Here is a 16,129-nt window from a genome sequence, read left to right as displayed (position 1 = left end):
AACTACATACCAAACTGATGTCCACTGTGACTGACGAGCAGAAGCGAGTCTATGAGACAATCATTACAGCAGTTGAGAGTGGTGTTGGTGGTATGTTTTTCCTTTACGGTTTTGGCGGTACCGGTAAAACCTTTTTGTGGAGTCTTTTGGGAGCTGCTCTTCGATCAATTGGTATGATTGTTCTAAATGTTGCATCGAGTGGTATTGCATCGTTGTTGTTACAGGGAGGGAGGACAGCTCATTCTAGATTTGGGATACCAATTGCTGTTAATGAATATACAACTTGCAATATCAGTGCGGGATCACATCAAGCAGAACTAATCAAAGAAGCTAGCCTCATTATTTGGGATGAGGCTCCGATGATGAGTAAGTACTGTTTCGAAACACTAGACCGGACTATGCGTGATATTCTTAAATGTGACAAGGTGTTTGGAGGTAAAGTTGTTGTCTTGGGAGGAGACTTTAGGCAGATTTTACCAATTATCGTCAATGGTGGTAGAGTTGAAACTGTTTTATCTTCCATAACCTCTTCCTATCTATGGCCTAGCTGTAAGGTTTTAGAGCTGACAAAAAATATGAGGCTTACAAGAGATGTAGATGGTGATCGATCGAGGGAAATTGAAGCTTTCTCTAAATGGATTCTCGACATAGGGAATGGGAAGATAAACGAGCCAAATTCTGGAGAAGTGGAAATAGATATACCTGAGGATTTACTGATAACTCAATGTGAGAACCCAGTGGAGGAGATTGTAAAAGACGTATACGGTATTAGTTTTCCCAACGAGCGCAACCCAAAATTTTACCAAGGAAGAGCGATACTGAGTCCAAGAAATATGGACGTTGACACAATTAATGACTATATGTTATCACAGCTACCAGGTAACTTTAACATAATTTTCCAGAAAGTGAATGTATTATTACTAAAATAATGTTCATGTTCTGTGTTATGCTTATTATTTTTTGGTATTCATGCGTTAGGTGACGAGGAAACTTATCTAAGCTCTGATAGTATTGATACATCAGACACAAGCAAAATAGACAATATGGTTTATACTCAGGAGTATTTGAATAGCATTAAAGTTTCAGGATTGCCTAATCATGTTCTGAAACTAAAGATTGGTACTCCTATAATGTTGCTTCGAAATATTGATCCTATCGGTGGTTTGTGTAATGGAACAAGACTGTTGGTGACTCAAATTGCCAAACATGTTATCCAAGCTAGACTTATAACAGGAAATAATGTTGGTGAGAAAGTCCTCATACCAAGAATGTTTGTTTCTCCTCCTGAAGCAAGATTCCCGTTTAGAATGAGACGTAGACAGTTCCCTATTGCTGTTGCTTTTGCAATGACAATAAATAAAAGTCAAGGCCAGACTTTGCAAAGAATTGGATTGTTTTTGCCAAAACCAGTTTTCTCACATGGTCAGTTGTATGTTGCTGTTTCCAGGGTAACGTCAAGAGATGGATTAAGAATTTTGATCACAGATGAGAAGGGAATACCACAGAAAAAGACCTTAAATGTCGTTTATAAGGAGATCTTTCAAAGTGTTGAATTGTCAGACTGATACTACTCATCGCTTTTATGCTTCTGTTTTATATTACAAGAGTCTGGTTTTGTTTTAGAGTTAACTCGGTTTTTCTTTTTGCCTATGGCTTCTTTTTTGTATTACAATATATGATCTGATTTAGTTTTCGAGTAAAGTTAGTTTGTTTGGCTTTACGCTTCTCTTTTTTATATTACAATTGTCTATGTTTATTATTTACGAGTGATTTTGTTTTGTAATTGAGTTTTTAGTTTATTTTCATAATATGAAAATATTTGGTGTATGATCGAAGTTGATTATCTTGAGTATATAAACATGTTTGTGATTTAGAAATATACAACATATATTAAAAGATTTTAATGTTTACAAATATGATATTTGAACCGTGGGTTGCTTTCCTTTCGAACTTGATATTTGATTTTTTACAGTTGGTTTAATTGTTTTCCAGAAAAGGTTTTAACCGGCCAAAGCATGTAGATATTGTTTTCGAAAATTATGAGGATTGTCCGACCAGTAGAAATCAAAGCAAATACAAATTGGTTTTCTTTGCATGTTCTGAATTCAGAGTAATTGAATTGGAGAAAGTTAAAAACGTTAAACAGACAAGTACACATGCAACCAACCACATACAAATATAAAATCCTCGAAAAAAATTGATCAACTAAACAAATGAATAGATAAGAAATTGGGAAACTACGATTCCTAAAAAAATCAGCGGTTGACAGCGATGTGACAGATACCACCGGCAATTAGTGAAAATGAGCGGCGGCCTCGGCGGAAGGACAGATACTACCGACAGTTAGTGAGAATGAGTTCGGTGGCCTCGGCGGAATAGTGCTAACAATACAAATTTATGAAAAAGACATAGATCTGGAAGAAAAAAATAAGGAAGGAGAAACAAGAGGAGAGAAGAGTTACAATAAGTTTACAGAAATGAACGAAGGGGAGACAAGAAACAGAAAAAAAATAATGAAATACAGGATAAAAAAACTTGAATCAGAAAAAGAGTAAAAAAAGACACCAAAAGGCAAAAAGAGAGAGCACAAGAAAGATATATGTCACTTGACTTCAAAAAATATAAAATATCTGTCGTTTGGTAAAATTTTTCAACATCTTAATAATGAAAATCATGTTAATAATGAAAAAGCCCATCCCATTGAATTAATTTCCTCAACACTTGATAAGAAAAGTCCATCCTATTGGGTTAATTTCCCCCAACATCTTGATAATGAAAAGCCCATACATAATATAAAATAAAATATTGCAATAGACCCAAATTTTGAATGTTTAAACCTAAAAATAACACATAAAATACTTTAATTAATTAATAATTACCCTGATAAAAAAGTAAAATAGGAAAACATATGTTAGATTTAATATTCGATATATATCCGCCGCACAGGGTGCGGGCAATTACCTAGTTATTGTGTAATTATATGCTAACGTAGGTTAATTGCTAAGCGAAGATTAATTAATTTTATTTTATTTTCTAAAGCAATCATATAAATTTGATTTGACACCTGAACAGATTTGAATTTGACCCAATTAATCTGATTTTTTTACAGTTTGCGAATATTAACCAACACGAGCCCATGTAAGTTTAAACTATGTTTGGGCCAAGAACTTTACAGGCCCATTTATTAACCCTCAATCGATTCATTATGTTCCAGAAAATTCTCAAGACCTTCCTCGCCACGCCAATCTCCGATCAATCTCATCGCCAATTCAAAAACCCTTTCCCGATCACGCCGTAGTCCTCCTCAGAGGAGAAAAAGAAGAAGATGGGAATAATAAGGAGCAGCTTCACATTCCTGACGGGAACAGTGTGCGGGATCTACATCGCTCAGAACTACAACGTTCCTAACATCAAAACCCTTGGTCGTTGCGCCGTCTCAAAGGCGAAGGAAATTGAGGAGCTATATCGCAAGCCCAAGAGCAGAGACGACGCTTGACAGATTCCACTTTTGCTTCTCCTCTCTCGTTCTTTGTTTAATTTTTATTTTTCGTTTCTTTTGGGAAGGGGTTTCGACAATCACATAAAAAAGAGCAAATTGAAAATTCTTTTCTCAGATTGCTGCAGTTTTCAGCTGATTTGATCTCTTTAATTGTGCTATTATGTTATTTGGTTTTGAAGATTTTGATCTTAAACCATGGTTGAGTAGCATAGAACGAAGGTAGTTCTATGCGTTACTTTGTTGTGTCATACAAACCTTTAGATCATGAACATCTTCAGAGTTCATACGTTAATCTCATAGCAGGTATCGTTTGTACAAACTTCAAAACCTTATGTGACGATGATGAGTTTTGCACCACGAGTAACTTTCTTCACTGATAGAAGAAACAAAGCATTTAATAACATGTTGTGTTGGTTTAGCATATATAACAAGAGAAATTTTTTTTTTTTTTTTTTTGTGCAACGATATAACAAGAGAAATAAGAAATCATTTATAAAGGGTCTTATACCCAAAAACAAAGCATCCAACATAAAGAGACATAAAGAGAATACTGACTAAGAAGACTTACGATAGGGGGATTAGCTCAACAAAGCTAAAATGCACATTTAAAAAAAAAAAAGTAAAAGAACAAACCATCAATGTAACTCATCATGAAGAGGAGGAAGATGCATTGTTTTTGAATATCATCTTTGCAGTGTAGTCCACGAGTGAAGTTCTCTGCAAACACAGCTCCATCTGCTTAGCCTTTAGCTTCTTCAGCTTCTCCTCCATCTCCCTCTTCTTCGGCCCATCCCCAACCATATCCCAAACCGCACTTACAGTAGACTCATCCAAACCCAAAACACTCACATTCTCCGCCTTAAAGAACAACGCCATTTCTCTACTAGATGATAGATGAGTGTCCACAACACTCACCTTCTTCTGTGTTTCCACCTCTGCTTCTTTCTTAGGCGTTGAAAGCAACTCAACCTCTTTCGACTTCTTCCTCGGTTTAGCAGGAAGCACACCATCACTCCCCCAAATCTTTCTCGACAGCTCGAACGTTTTCTGCTCAAGATCTTTGGCATATGTGATCTGATCCTCAGTCTTTCCTCTCTTAAGCGAGTTCTTCACTATATTCACAAACTTCTTCTTACACCTCTGGAGCTTCGTAACGATCTGAGCTTTGGAAGCGTTGAAGTCGATCAGCGTCTTGACGTAATCGCAGAAGGCGTCCATGTTCTCGGAAGGGTCTCCTTTAGTTGAAGTGAAGTCAAGAAAGCCTTGAAGCATCGCGATTTCGTCAGTCTCGCTGAACAGCCTCTGGAACATCTTCTTGGCTTCTTCTCCTGAAATCTTCTTGACCTCTTCATCTGCTGCTGATGTTGAGGGCTTCTTCTTGGCTTGCTCAGTTGTGGTTGATGTCTTCGCCTTCTTCTTAGGCTCGTTATCCGCTTGCTTCAGAGAACGCTTTGGTGTAGAGCTCTCGGGTAGAGTCGCTGGGATCGGTTTGGTCACGACAGCGTTGAGAGGCTTGGTTTTGGTCGCAGGCTCGGAGTCTGAGTCGGATTCTGATTCTTCTTCGGAGTCGGATTCAGGCTTCTTGGCAGGAGGAGGAGGGGCAACAGGTTTCTTCTGAGTGAGTTTGGACTGGACATCGCCGGCTTCGTCATCGGAAGAGTTGGATTCTTCTCCAGATGAACCAGACTCTTCTTCTTCTTCCTCTTCGCTGGAAGATGCAACTGGAGGGTTCTCGATCTTGTCCGTCTGCTTCGGTGCCATCGAACAAACGTAGAAGAGAGAGAGAGTAGTCTTTCAGACCGCAGATCTTACCCTGTCGCCGTCGATTTGGTTTGCTTTTAGGTTTGTTAAGAGTTAATGTATCGTTAGGATTTGGTTACAAAAGCTACATTTGTTGGACCTTCGCCAAGGCCCATGTGACCAACCGTAACGTAATAAATAATAGTCTGCACTTTCGGTCCTGAGAGATTATTGGAGTTAAACGAATCCTTTAACGGGTCCTACGGAACAAACGCCGTGGTTTTTTCCTAATAATCCACACAAAGTTTGCCGTGTTATGTATACAAGATTTTCATTCTCTTTAACCATACAGAAATAAATTTGGCTTCGGAATTAGGCCACAACTTAGTTTTCTAATGACTCCCTCCACCTGACTTTTAATATGCTGAATTTTACGATTATTTTTAAAATGTCGAATGATATATATCCACATTACAATTATTAATAACAACGAGCGTTGCGCGGGACGGTGGCGAGCAGCAGGCAGCTACCAACCACCGGACGTGGGGAGTTCTATTGAGAAAGAGAATTTGTTTGTTGTTCAAAAAAAAAGAAGAGATTTTGTTCGTATTACAATTTTAAAATAAAAGCAAAAATTATTTGGATATTGGTGCCGGCAGATTAGTATTCATGGAGGTTAAGGATTTGAAGTAAAGACTAAAGAGTCTGACGCTACTTAAGGTTTGATATATTCAATTTGGACTTATACCTTGGGGCATTTTCGTTTGGACGTTTATGTTTCTATTTTATTTAACCACCATGTTGTTTAATTAATCAAAATAGAACCATAGAATATATTACAAAAGATAATCTAATTTCAACGTCGCCCCTTTGTGTAATTTGACTGCAAAACAAACAGACCTAGAAAAATAATCAGATGAAGACGTGCCTCTAGCTAAGCTGACCTTCTTTTTTTTTTTTTTTTTTTTTTTTTTTTGCTAAGCTGACCTTCGTATACATATATTATAGTTTTTCTCTAAAAAATAACAAATAACACTCGAGTTTATAATATATTTGAGTATGTAGACCCACTTATATGCAGAAGTGTTCTTACCTGCCTCTAACGTGCTGTCAACTCCTACGAACCCCCAAGCGTTACTACAAACCCTAATAATATGTTATATAACATTAAGTTGTACAATCCAATGCATATAGCCCCGCTTTAATACAAGTCTTGCATGATCAATCAACTGCAAAAAGACCAAAGAAGTTTATCAAAGAAAATGGCAACCACCACCACCACCACTAGTCGCAGAGTTCGGCCTCCGTCGCCGAATATTAACCGGAGCAGGAGTACAACCTCCTCGATCTCTCTTCCGGTGTCTTTAAATGCCTCATTCTCGTCTTCTGGTTCATCCTCTTCTTCCACTTCTCCCTCCAATACAAGCAAACGTGTGATGATAAGCAGATCACAATCCATAACGAGATCTTCCAGACCCAACCCGGAATCAAAAGAGATGATCCCGGCAAGGAACAGCGAGTCAAGAACTCACGAGGTGAACAACGGTAGAACCAGAGAGGCGTTTGCTCGCTACTTGGAGCAACGTGAGCGTGGTAGTCCTCGTAGTAACGCTTCAGGGAAAGGTGTAAAACCGGGAGCTAGCTCACCATCGGCATGGGCATTGTCCCCAGGGAGATCAGTTTCGACGATGAAAACTTCTTTGTCCAGTTCAATTCCGGCGACTTCAATGTGCCACACGCCGCCTGAGTCACCGGTAAGCGCGGCCAAGATGAGAACCAGTGGCCGTGGAGCCGTGGCAGGAGTTTTGAAATACTTTAAGGCTCAGAAGAAAGTATCTCCGGTTCAAGAGGAGGAGTATCACCGGTTTAGGCTTCTCCACAATAGATTAATTCAGTTAAGGTTTATTAATGCAAGAACAGAAGCTACTATGGCTAACCTTAAGGTCAATGTTGAGGTACAATTTAAATTGTTAATTTCATTTGTAAATGTATAATATGCATAGAATTGATAAATTAATTTGTTTTGTATGAATTATTTCAGGATCAATTGTTTTGGGTTTGGCTTAGGATAAACAAAATTAGGAACTACGTAGTTGAAAATTTAATTGAAGTTCAAAAGCTACGTCAAGAAATCAAACTACGTCAAGTTCTGAGCCTTCAAATGCCTTTACTCAATGAATGGTCCAAGCTGGATGCAAAAAACTTGGAAGCGTTGAGCAAGCTAACTCGAAAACTGCATGCTTTGTCTGTTCGTTTACCCCTCCTACATGGTGCAACGGTAAGATAATTTTCTTTCTTTGAGTAAAACAATTGTATAAGATAACCATTTTGTGTAAATAATAAGGGTAAAAGTTACAGGTAGATGTGGTGGCCATACATGAAGAAATGGTCACAGCTATAGAAGTCATGGATGAGATAGAAGACATTGTCATCAAGTTTCTCCCACGAGTAATTCCAGTTTATTTATTGAGATATTTTAATATTTATTATATTGAATAAGGAATTAGATTAACAATTTTTATGTGATTAAATATCAGCAGGTTGAAATAATCCTATATGAGATGACAGAATTGCTCAGCATGTTCAAACAAGAATTGTCATATTTTGAAGAGTTGGAGAAGAGCCTTTTCCTTATTCCCGTCTTTGCGGTAAATCATATATTATTCTTTTCTTATCTATGTTTGACAAGCCCGGTTTAATCCATTACTTGAGTGACTGGAGTAGTCATCGGTCAGAAGTGGTTTGGTTTTGAAAGCTCTAAAAGCTTAAGTAGTGGTGAATTTTTGGTTTCAACAGGCGAAGGAGAGTAGCTTAAAGGTCCATATTCTCCAGAAGATTGAAGAAGATAGAAAATCTTTGCAACATTGATAATAGCGTTTCTCTAGTGACTCAAAAATTGAGATGTGTAATTAAATGTTAATTACATTATACATTGTGCAAACTGGTGACTCTAGTCTGTATAATGAGGTAATTTAATAGAAATACCACTTTTTATAAAGATCTAGACGATATTTGATCTAAAGATCTAGAAGATGTTTGGTCGTTGGAGAAGAAGGGCATGTGTATGTAGGTTTCAGAGTGGCAATTGTGTCTTTATAACTCTGCCTCAGACATGCAAACACATAAGTGAGGGTTGTTCTAGAAATAGCCGGTCTTGTTTGTTGAAGCAATCATTTTATACTACAAAGAAAGATGTAACAAAAGATCATCGTGCAAAACAATTTTAGAAACAAAAAAAATGGTATGAACAAACGACCAGTTAACATACAACAGACAACATACTATATTAACTTTGACTAATAAGATTATTACATTAATTAGTTACAATGACACAAATATTCTCCTGCTACAGAAAACAAATATATCAAATCAATTTGACTAGAGAGTAGATCATATTCGAACATCTGATTAACACCTGACTAGGCTGTCTTTGTTTATATTGACCACCTCATAGATTTATTGTGCTAGTATTGAACAAAAAAGAAATATTTATGAGAAGTATTGAGAACCAAAGACTTGGTTAAAGGTTAAAACAGCATGTCGTGTATTAGAACCCAATGTAATGGGTTAGAAGAATCACAATGCAATATTTAAAAATCCAAAGAAATGTGGTTTCCTTGTTATGTGACTTAGCCTTGTAACATTGGTTGCCACTAAGAGAAGCCTTCATCTAATCTTTTTTTTTTTTTCCAAATCCTTCTTAATTCTAATCCTCATTATGAGGTTAAATTTTTAAACTTTTGGTGACAAATCACAAGCATCTTTTTTCTCCTTTATAATTGCTTCTAAGTAAATTTCTATGAGCTATTGCTGTTTTATATCCTTTTTATTAAGCTCTTTGAGCATGAATAAGCTTGCGTTTGATTCTACTACACCGAGGACCACTATGCCATTATATGTCCATTATAAAACTAACCAAGACTAACCAAGACTTTTATTTATTGAAAACAAATAGTAACGAATGTCGATATATATATATTATTATTTTTGTTAGGAAAGGTCGGCAGCAAAAACTCTCTTTTGTATAAAAAATATCTCCAACTCAAACCTATTTTTTTCTCTACAATTCTCAATAAAATAGAATCTTTATTATTGGATAAATTTTGTTCCAATAGTTTACTCTATTATACTGGTCTAGTGGAGAAGGTGTATATGTGCCGTTTCAGTAATTAAGATGTCTCATAGGAAGGGGCTAATTAAGATGTCTCATAGGAAGGGGCTTATTGTATTTGTTCCAACAGTTGTTTCATTACACATGTGAAGGTTACAAATATTTGTTGCAATAAACAAACGACCAGTTAATATAAACTTGACATTTAGAAAACGTTGGCAAATGATTACATACTTATATAACAATTTTTTATTTATTTATTATGGTACCACTGTGACCGCAGCACATAAAGTGCCACACAACATAGTTTCTTATCTTTCTACATAAATTTATGCATAAAAGGGACGCAAAAAGACGTGAGGAAGGTATAGGTTCATGGGTGCAACTAACAAGAGCAAGCAAATAAAATAACAATAATTTAATATTTTAGAATGGAGATGATGAACTAATTTATTAATTAATATAGAATAAATAGGAATTAAGAGAAAAACATGATTAAAATAATGCTAAAGAAAACTTCATTCTTTTAAATTTTAACCTACACTCCCCTCTGTCACTATGATAATAAAATTTCTGGCGAGAACAAAAGAGTATATACCAGGAGTGATCCATGGCATTTGACTTATTATTTCCAACCATTGTTTTTGACATAAGAAAGATTCGGTCATTATAAGAAGCCATTGATTGTATCCGAGATTGCCAGCACGAACTTGGTTCTTCTTCTTCTCCTTCTTTTCTTGTTCAGTGCCTCATTAACAAGCATAACTTTTCTCTTCTATCCATTTCTCTCTTGGGTTTTGGGTAAAGTCTCAAACCCTTTATTCACCAGGTAGGTTCAGTATTTGGGTTAAGATTGACTTGCTTTATGTTTCATAGTCTCTGCAGTTGCAATGTTCTAAGAGTTTGCATTTTTCTTGGAAAGTTTGAGATATTTCGCTTCTATGGTTGTTTGATGTTGCTTTCTGATCCGTTCCAATTTAGACTCTGAGACAATTTGACTATTAAACCCAAGATCTTGTCTATTTGTTCGTGTTTTATGAACAGTATACCCTTTTTACGTCATTGTGTGTCGCAATGTCTGAAATGCTTAGAGTGTGCAGGGTAAAAAGCAACAACAAGATAAACATTGAGTAGCTCAATGGAATATCTCGCCCTTCCTCCTCCTTCTCCTTCTCCTTCTTCGTTTCGTACCGTCTTCGTGGCTCTTAGTGGGAGCAGGAAAAGCAAATATGTCGTTACATGGGCGCTCGAAAAATTTGGTCCAGAAGGAAATGTTGGCTTCAAGCTACTTCACATCCATCCAAGGATTACTTGTGTACCTACACCTAGTAAAGCTCCAACTTAGACTCCTACTTGTGTTTCTTTCTTGCAAACTTCTTGTGTAGACTTTATTGTAACTGTTGTCAATTTCTTAAGTGGGAAATACAATCCCTATTTCCGAGGTACGAGAGGATGTGGTAACTGCATACAGACAGGAAATACTGTGCCAGTCTGAACTGGTGCTTACACCTTTCAAGAAAATGTTCGAGAAGAGAAAGGTATTGTCTTTGGTATATGTTAGAAGTCCACATTTGTAGTTAGAGGATTAATGAACGAAGACCAATCTATTTATCGCCAATTATTTCTAAGTTGGAAGCTAATGATAAGCCTGAACTTAAATTCTGATACCATTACAAGATATCTTATGTTTTGCTTTGCCTACTAAAATCAAAACCTATTTTTTTATGAATTACCTTGAACTAAAGGTTGCAGTAGAAGTTCTTGTGATCGAGTCAAATAATGTGGCAGCCGCTATAGCTGAAGAAGTTATTCGGAATTCAACAGAAAGACTTGTCATTGGAAGCTCATCCCGAAGATTTTTCTCAAGGTAAACACTACAGATCAGTGACCTGCTAGCTTTGAACCTATTGTTTTTTCTACTAATGAATCTGCTTTGAAAATTCCAGGAGAGTTGATCTGTGCTCAGCCATATCAGCATTGATGCCAAACTTTTGTACAGTCTTTGTTGTTTCAAAAGGAAAATTGTCAAGCGTCCGGCCAGGATACTTAGACGCAAATGCAAGTATAAGAGATGATACCTCTAGCAGTTCTTCCCGTCCCATCTCAGGTCATTGACTCATCATCAATGTATTTGTGTGATAATGCTCTACCAAAAAATGGTGTGTAGGTCTAATTGTTCTACCCTCATTTCTCTTCTAGAATCAACAGATGGAACTTCAAGTGCAGGTGACTCTTCCTCTAGTTCTATATCCCTTCCGGTAAGGAGATTGCAACATTTAACGACTGCTGCAAGACAAGCTTCAGCTCAAATGGAAACGAATTCTGTTGGCTCGGAAGTAACCATGTGCATGTCTATGGATGTTTCACGTACCAATAAAAGCAGCATGGATACTAAATCACCTTCGACTCCAGGGTTGAGAGATAATGAGGAAAGAAAAAAGGCAATGAGTTCTTCTTCTAGCAACCTTGAATATGGGAACGCCACTCACTCTCGTTCTTCTCAACAAGCTTCCAGCATGTGTGATAATATAAGTGAACCATCTTATACAAGTAACCAGGTATAAAATGGAGTTGTAATTTTGATTACGGCCTTGTGAAATGGAATAATAATAACATGTTTTTTGTTCAGCTAAACCTAAGCTTTGAGGTTGATAAGTTGAAAGCTGAGCTTAGACACATTCAAGAAATGTATGCCGTTGCTCAAACCGAAATCTTTGATGCTTCTCGAAAGGTAAGGCTCACATAGTCTCACATATCTTTTCATTTGATGAAACCTATTAACTTGTGCTCATTTTTAAAATTTGTTTCAGCTTGGTGAGATTAACCAACGCCGGTTAGAAGAAGCCAGAAAGCTTGAAGAGATAAAGCTAAAGGAGTACGAAGCTAAAGAGTTGGCAGAAAAGGAAAAGCAGAACTTTGAAAAGGCGAAGCGAGATGTAGAGAGCATGAGAGAAAAAGTGGAGAAAGAAATAGCACAGAGAAGAGAAGCTGAGAGGAAAGCCATTCGTGATTCTAAAGAGAAAGAGAAGCTTGAAGGCACACTTGGGACTCCCCAGATGCAATATCAACACTTCACTTGGGAAGAAATTGTGGCTGCAACTTCATCTTTCTCAGAGGAGATGAAGATCGGAATGGGAGCTTGTGGAGCTGTTTACAAGTGTAATATGCATCATACAACCGCAGCTGTCAAAGTTCTGCATTCCCCTGAAAGTCGTCTGTCCAAAGAATTCCAACAAGAGGTATGGATTATGGAACTAGGCTTAAGTACCGGTTCTGTCTTGGTACCTAGGCCTATGAATTCAGTTTTTAGGTTTTAAAAATATAAGAGCCATTCAGTTATTTATGAAATTCGATTTCGTTTTGGTGTGATTTTTTTGGTTCTCGGTTTCATTTGAATTACAAGTTTGGAATCAACTAATATGTGACAAAATTTGGATTCAATTTGGTTTTGGGTTTTTGGATAATTTCCAATAATTTGGATATTTGAGATGAAATATTTGATAATTTTGATAAATTTAAGTATTTTGGATAAAAGAAAACTATTGAGATAATTCGGTTCTTTCGGGTAATTAAAATAATTTTAAAATATTTGGATTAAAAATGTTTGATAATTTTAAAACTAAATATAAAGTATAAACTCTATTTGGATATATTTGAACACTAGTTCGGATTCGAGTTAAGTTTTTTCTGGTTCGGTTTTAGTTTCTCGGTTTATATGCCTATGCCTATTGGTGCCCATACTTAATGGAAGATGTCTGGTTTTAGCATATATGTCTTTTCTTTTCTAGGTACCTACATTGATCTCTCTGATTTCTATACTTTGCAGCTCGAAATCTTGAGTAAGATTCGGCACCCGCACTTGGTTCTCCTTCTAGGAGCATGCCCGGAGCAAGGAGCTTTAGTTTATGAGTACATGGAAAACGGTAACTTGGAGGACAGGCTATTCCAGGTCAACAACACTCCGCCACTCCCCTGGTTTGAGCGGATTAGGATCGCTTGGGAAGTCGCAGCGGCTCTTGTCTTCCTCCACAAATCAAAGCCTAAACCGATCATTCACCGTGATCTAAAACCAGCAAACATCTTACTTGATCACAACTTTGTCAGCAAAGTTGGAGACGTTGGACTCTCAACGATGGTTCAAGTCGATCATTTATCAACTAAGTACACTATATACAAACAAACAAGCCCTGTAGGGACGATAAGTTATATGGATCCTGAGTATCAACGTACAGGAATGATATCATCTAAGTCAGATGTTTATTCGTTTGGAATAATACTTCTTCAGCTTCTCACAGCAAAGCCGCCTATGGCTTTGACACATTTTGTTGAGAGTGCGATGGATAGTGACGATGGGTTTCTAAAGATCTTAGATCGGAAAGCGGGTAACTGGCCAGTTGAAGAGACCCGTGAGTTGACAGCATTGGCTTTGTGTTGCACTGAGCTACGAGGGAAAGATAGGCCTGATTTAAGAGATCAGGTTCTTCCGGCGCTTGAGAGCATGAAAAGAGTAGGTGAGAAGGCAAGACATTCAATCTCCGGGGTGCCAACACAGCCTCCAAATCATTTCCTTTGCCCCTTACTTAAGGTAACCCTACATAATCTTCGTTCTTTGTTATTGGTTACTTGCAAGTCAAGTAACTAGTAGTGGTTTTTTATTGCCTAAGCTGGAAGTGGTTGTGAACTTGTGATGAAAATGTGAGAGCTTGTTCTATACAATGCAGGACGTGATGAACGAGCCTTGCGTTGCAGCTGATGGATACACATATGACCGTCATGCGATAGAAAAGTGGCTTGTGGAGCACGACACGTCGCCGATGACTGATTCACCCTTAAATAACAAGGACCTTTTGCCCAACTATACTCTTTTTACAGCCATCATGGAGTGGAGGTCTAGACTGAAGTAAAGCCAAAACTGTCTAGAGTTTTTTGAGTATAGAAACGGCAAGATGTTCTCAGACACTTTCTTCTACAAATCTATGTTTTCATTCTTTGTCTTTCGTCTCTATCTTTCATTACACAAAAAGAAACAGTAGCATTCTGTCTCAGATTCTCCATTGATAGAAAAGGACTTGAGGGGAAAGGTTTTAAAATGCAATGAAGAATACGAAAATAAGACGGACTGCAGTTTCTGAAGGGTATATAATGTCTGCTGATATAAGATACGACGGTAAAGCATAAATGAGAATCTGAGTTCCATTTGTTCTTCTCTGTGAACACTTCCTGAGTATAGACACGTTATTTTCAATCTAGTGAGCACATTAGAGATGTCCTCATCTGATCTTGCTTACAACTGACCAGATGTTCAGTTCAGCTTGATTTCAAATGCCAATTCCTAACAAACTTCTTTGGTCACATCACTAACGCCCAACAGATGATTGCTGACCGACACGAAAGACCCATTAGTCAACATAACAAAATAGGAACCATGTAACGTCCTTTATCCAAGAAAAGAGAAGAAAGAAAAAGAAGGTCGAACATGTATTCTCGTAAAACAAGACATTTCCCATATAGACGTAACAACTTACAAACAAGGCAAAGAACGTACAACATAAGCTGAGAATAACACAACAAAACATGGTACCGTGTGACAAGAGAACCACACTCTTGCACATTATTTATGACAAAGGGAAAAAAACACTATGTGAGATCGGCTTCCCCCTTTTATTATCCACCCTAAACAAATTATTATAGTCTTGGCGTAATTTAAGTAGTGTGTTGGGTTCCCCGGGTGCGGTCACGGTCGGTGCGGTGGTCACGGTCCCGATCGTGTTCCTCACCTGTATGTTGTTGTCCATAGTAGTAAGCTCTGTCCTTCATATCCTGAGCCTTGCTTCCCAGCTTCATCCTTGCACTGTCCAACTTATCTGACCCCTGTGGGTGCTCTCCCGTTGCATACCTATCCAACGCACACAACCACACATATATGCATCATATTACGTACAGATTTACATTAATATAATAGACACAGACATAACAAGCCAGTCAACTAAAGGCATATGTCGTTATGGTCAAGATAATATCATATCAGATACGTTACCACTTGGCAAAGCATATTTTGTATCGATAATTCATTATTCATATAAACACATATTCTACCAATGTAAACACATGGTAAGTGATTACTTACTTGTAGATCCAAGAGAAGACCGTTATAGCTGCAATGCCAAATCCACCAGAGGAGAGAAAGCCGGTGATCAGCAGTGCGACGGTGATGAGAGCGGGGACTAGGATTGGGCTAAAGATAACAAGCAGTGGAGTGGCAACAATCAATGCAATGACCGTTCCCACAAGGGTGAGACTGGAGAGAACAAGGAGAGATCCACCTGCGGTGACTGCAGTGGTAGCTTTAGCAATCTGCCTAGACTTGGAGTAGTTTTGGCCGGACATATTGTACTGGTCCCGACCAATCATCCCATACTGGTCTCGGTCTCGGCTAATCAATGGATACTGATCTCGGGTGGTGATATCGTGATGGGTTCTAGCTGTATCCGTCATTTTGCTCTTGTTGACTAGAAAAAGAAGACGTTGAATATGTGTATAATAGATAAGAGTGCTGAATTGATTAGATATATGAAGAAGGGAAGGGAAGGGACGAGAGTAACGCGTCGATGGTTTCATCATGCATCGTACACCACGTGTTAATGGCGACACCATGCAGCCATTGATGTGTAAACGAGAGAGGTTTACTTGTAGACACGTTTGGTTTGTTGTCTCGAATCCTATGAATGTGGCGTCGTCATTAAACCGAATGTTAAACTCAGAACTGATCATTGGGCTCG

The 16,129-nt window shown here is 37.7% G+C and overlaps 7 protein-coding genes across 8 annotated transcripts; 5 read left to right on the top strand and 2 right to left on the bottom strand.

The window, feature by feature from the left end:
- Positions 1–17: 17 nt before the first annotated feature.
- LOC125590104 (ATP-dependent DNA helicase PIF2-like) lies at positions 18–929 on the top strand. Its single transcript, XM_048763125.1, has one exon. It carries the CDS (start codon positions 18–20, stop codon positions 927–929), a length of 912 nt encoding a protein of 303 aa, XP_048619082.1.
- Positions 930–1,040: 111 nt separating this feature from the next.
- On the top strand, positions 1,041–1,835 carry LOC111207706 (ATP-dependent DNA helicase PIF1-like). Its single transcript, XM_048763126.1, has one exon. It carries the CDS (start codon positions 1,044–1,046, stop codon positions 1,563–1,565), a length of 522 nt encoding a protein of 173 aa, XP_048619083.1. The 5' UTR covers positions 1,041–1,043; the 3' UTR covers positions 1,566–1,835.
- A 1,377-nt stretch (positions 1,836–3,212) lies between these two features.
- Positions 3,213–3,791, top strand: BNAC07G39410D. Its single transcript, XM_013852114.3, has one exon. The coding sequence runs from the start codon at positions 3,326–3,328 to the stop codon at positions 3,494–3,496; it is 171 nt and encodes a 56-aa protein (XP_013707568.1). The 5' UTR covers positions 3,213–3,325; the 3' UTR covers positions 3,497–3,791.
- A 175-nt stretch (positions 3,792–3,966) lies between these two features.
- On the bottom strand, positions 3,967–5,435 carry LOC106411364 (GLABROUS1 enhancer-binding protein-like). Of its 2 annotated transcripts, XM_048763124.1 has the most exons (2): positions 4,762–4,851; positions 3,967–4,690 (listed from the first exon to the last, which is right to left on the bottom strand). In XM_048763124.1, the coding sequence occupies exons 1-2, from the start codon at positions 4,849–4,851 to the stop codon at positions 4,148–4,150; spliced, it is 633 nt and encodes a 210-aa protein (XP_048619081.1). In that variant the 3' UTR covers positions 3,967–4,147. The 2 variants fall into 2 exon arrangements, with proteins under 2 accessions (XP_048619081.1, XP_048619080.1); XM_048763123.1 differs by having other exon boundaries at positions 3,967–5,435.
- A 902-nt stretch (positions 5,436–6,337) lies between these two features.
- On the top strand, positions 6,338–12,181 carry LOC125590103 (QWRF motif-containing protein 7-like). The gene is made up of 5 exons (XM_048763121.1): positions 6,338–7,194; positions 7,281–7,517; positions 7,598–7,687; positions 7,777–7,887; positions 8,036–12,181. The coding sequence occupies exons 1-5, from the start codon at positions 6,457–6,459 to the stop codon at positions 8,105–8,107; spliced, it is 1,248 nt and encodes a 415-aa protein (XP_048619078.1). The 5' UTR covers positions 6,338–6,456; the 3' UTR covers positions 8,108–12,181.
- Positions 10,489–14,254, top strand: LOC106409874 (U-box domain-containing protein 35-like). The gene is made up of 9 exons (XM_048764342.1): positions 10,489–10,678; positions 10,767–10,888; positions 11,096–11,217; positions 11,297–11,457; positions 11,550–11,908; positions 11,980–12,081; positions 12,161–12,589; positions 13,177–13,968; positions 14,072–14,254. Exons 1-9 carry the CDS (start codon positions 10,489–10,491, stop codon positions 14,252–14,254), a joined length of 2,460 nt encoding a protein of 819 aa, XP_048620299.1.
- Positions 14,255–14,829: 575 nt separating this feature from the next.
- LOC106407644 (oleosin Bn-V-like) lies at positions 14,830–15,903 on the bottom strand. The gene is made up of 2 exons (XM_013848520.2): positions 15,478–15,903; positions 14,830–15,246 (listed from the first exon to the last, which is right to left on the bottom strand). Exons 1-2 carry the CDS (start codon positions 15,843–15,845, stop codon positions 15,054–15,056), a joined length of 561 nt encoding a protein of 186 aa, XP_013703974.1. The 5' UTR covers positions 15,846–15,903; the 3' UTR covers positions 14,830–15,053.
- Positions 15,904–16,129: the final 226 nt, after the last annotated feature.

Source organism: Brassica napus, chromosome C7, assembly GCF_020379485.1.
Source record: "Brassica napus cultivar Da-Ae chromosome C7, Da-Ae, whole genome shotgun sequence".
NCBI lineage: Eukaryota > Viridiplantae > Streptophyta > Magnoliopsida > Brassicales > Brassicaceae > Brassica > Brassica napus.
This window is presented reverse-complemented; position numbering and strand designations above follow the sequence as displayed.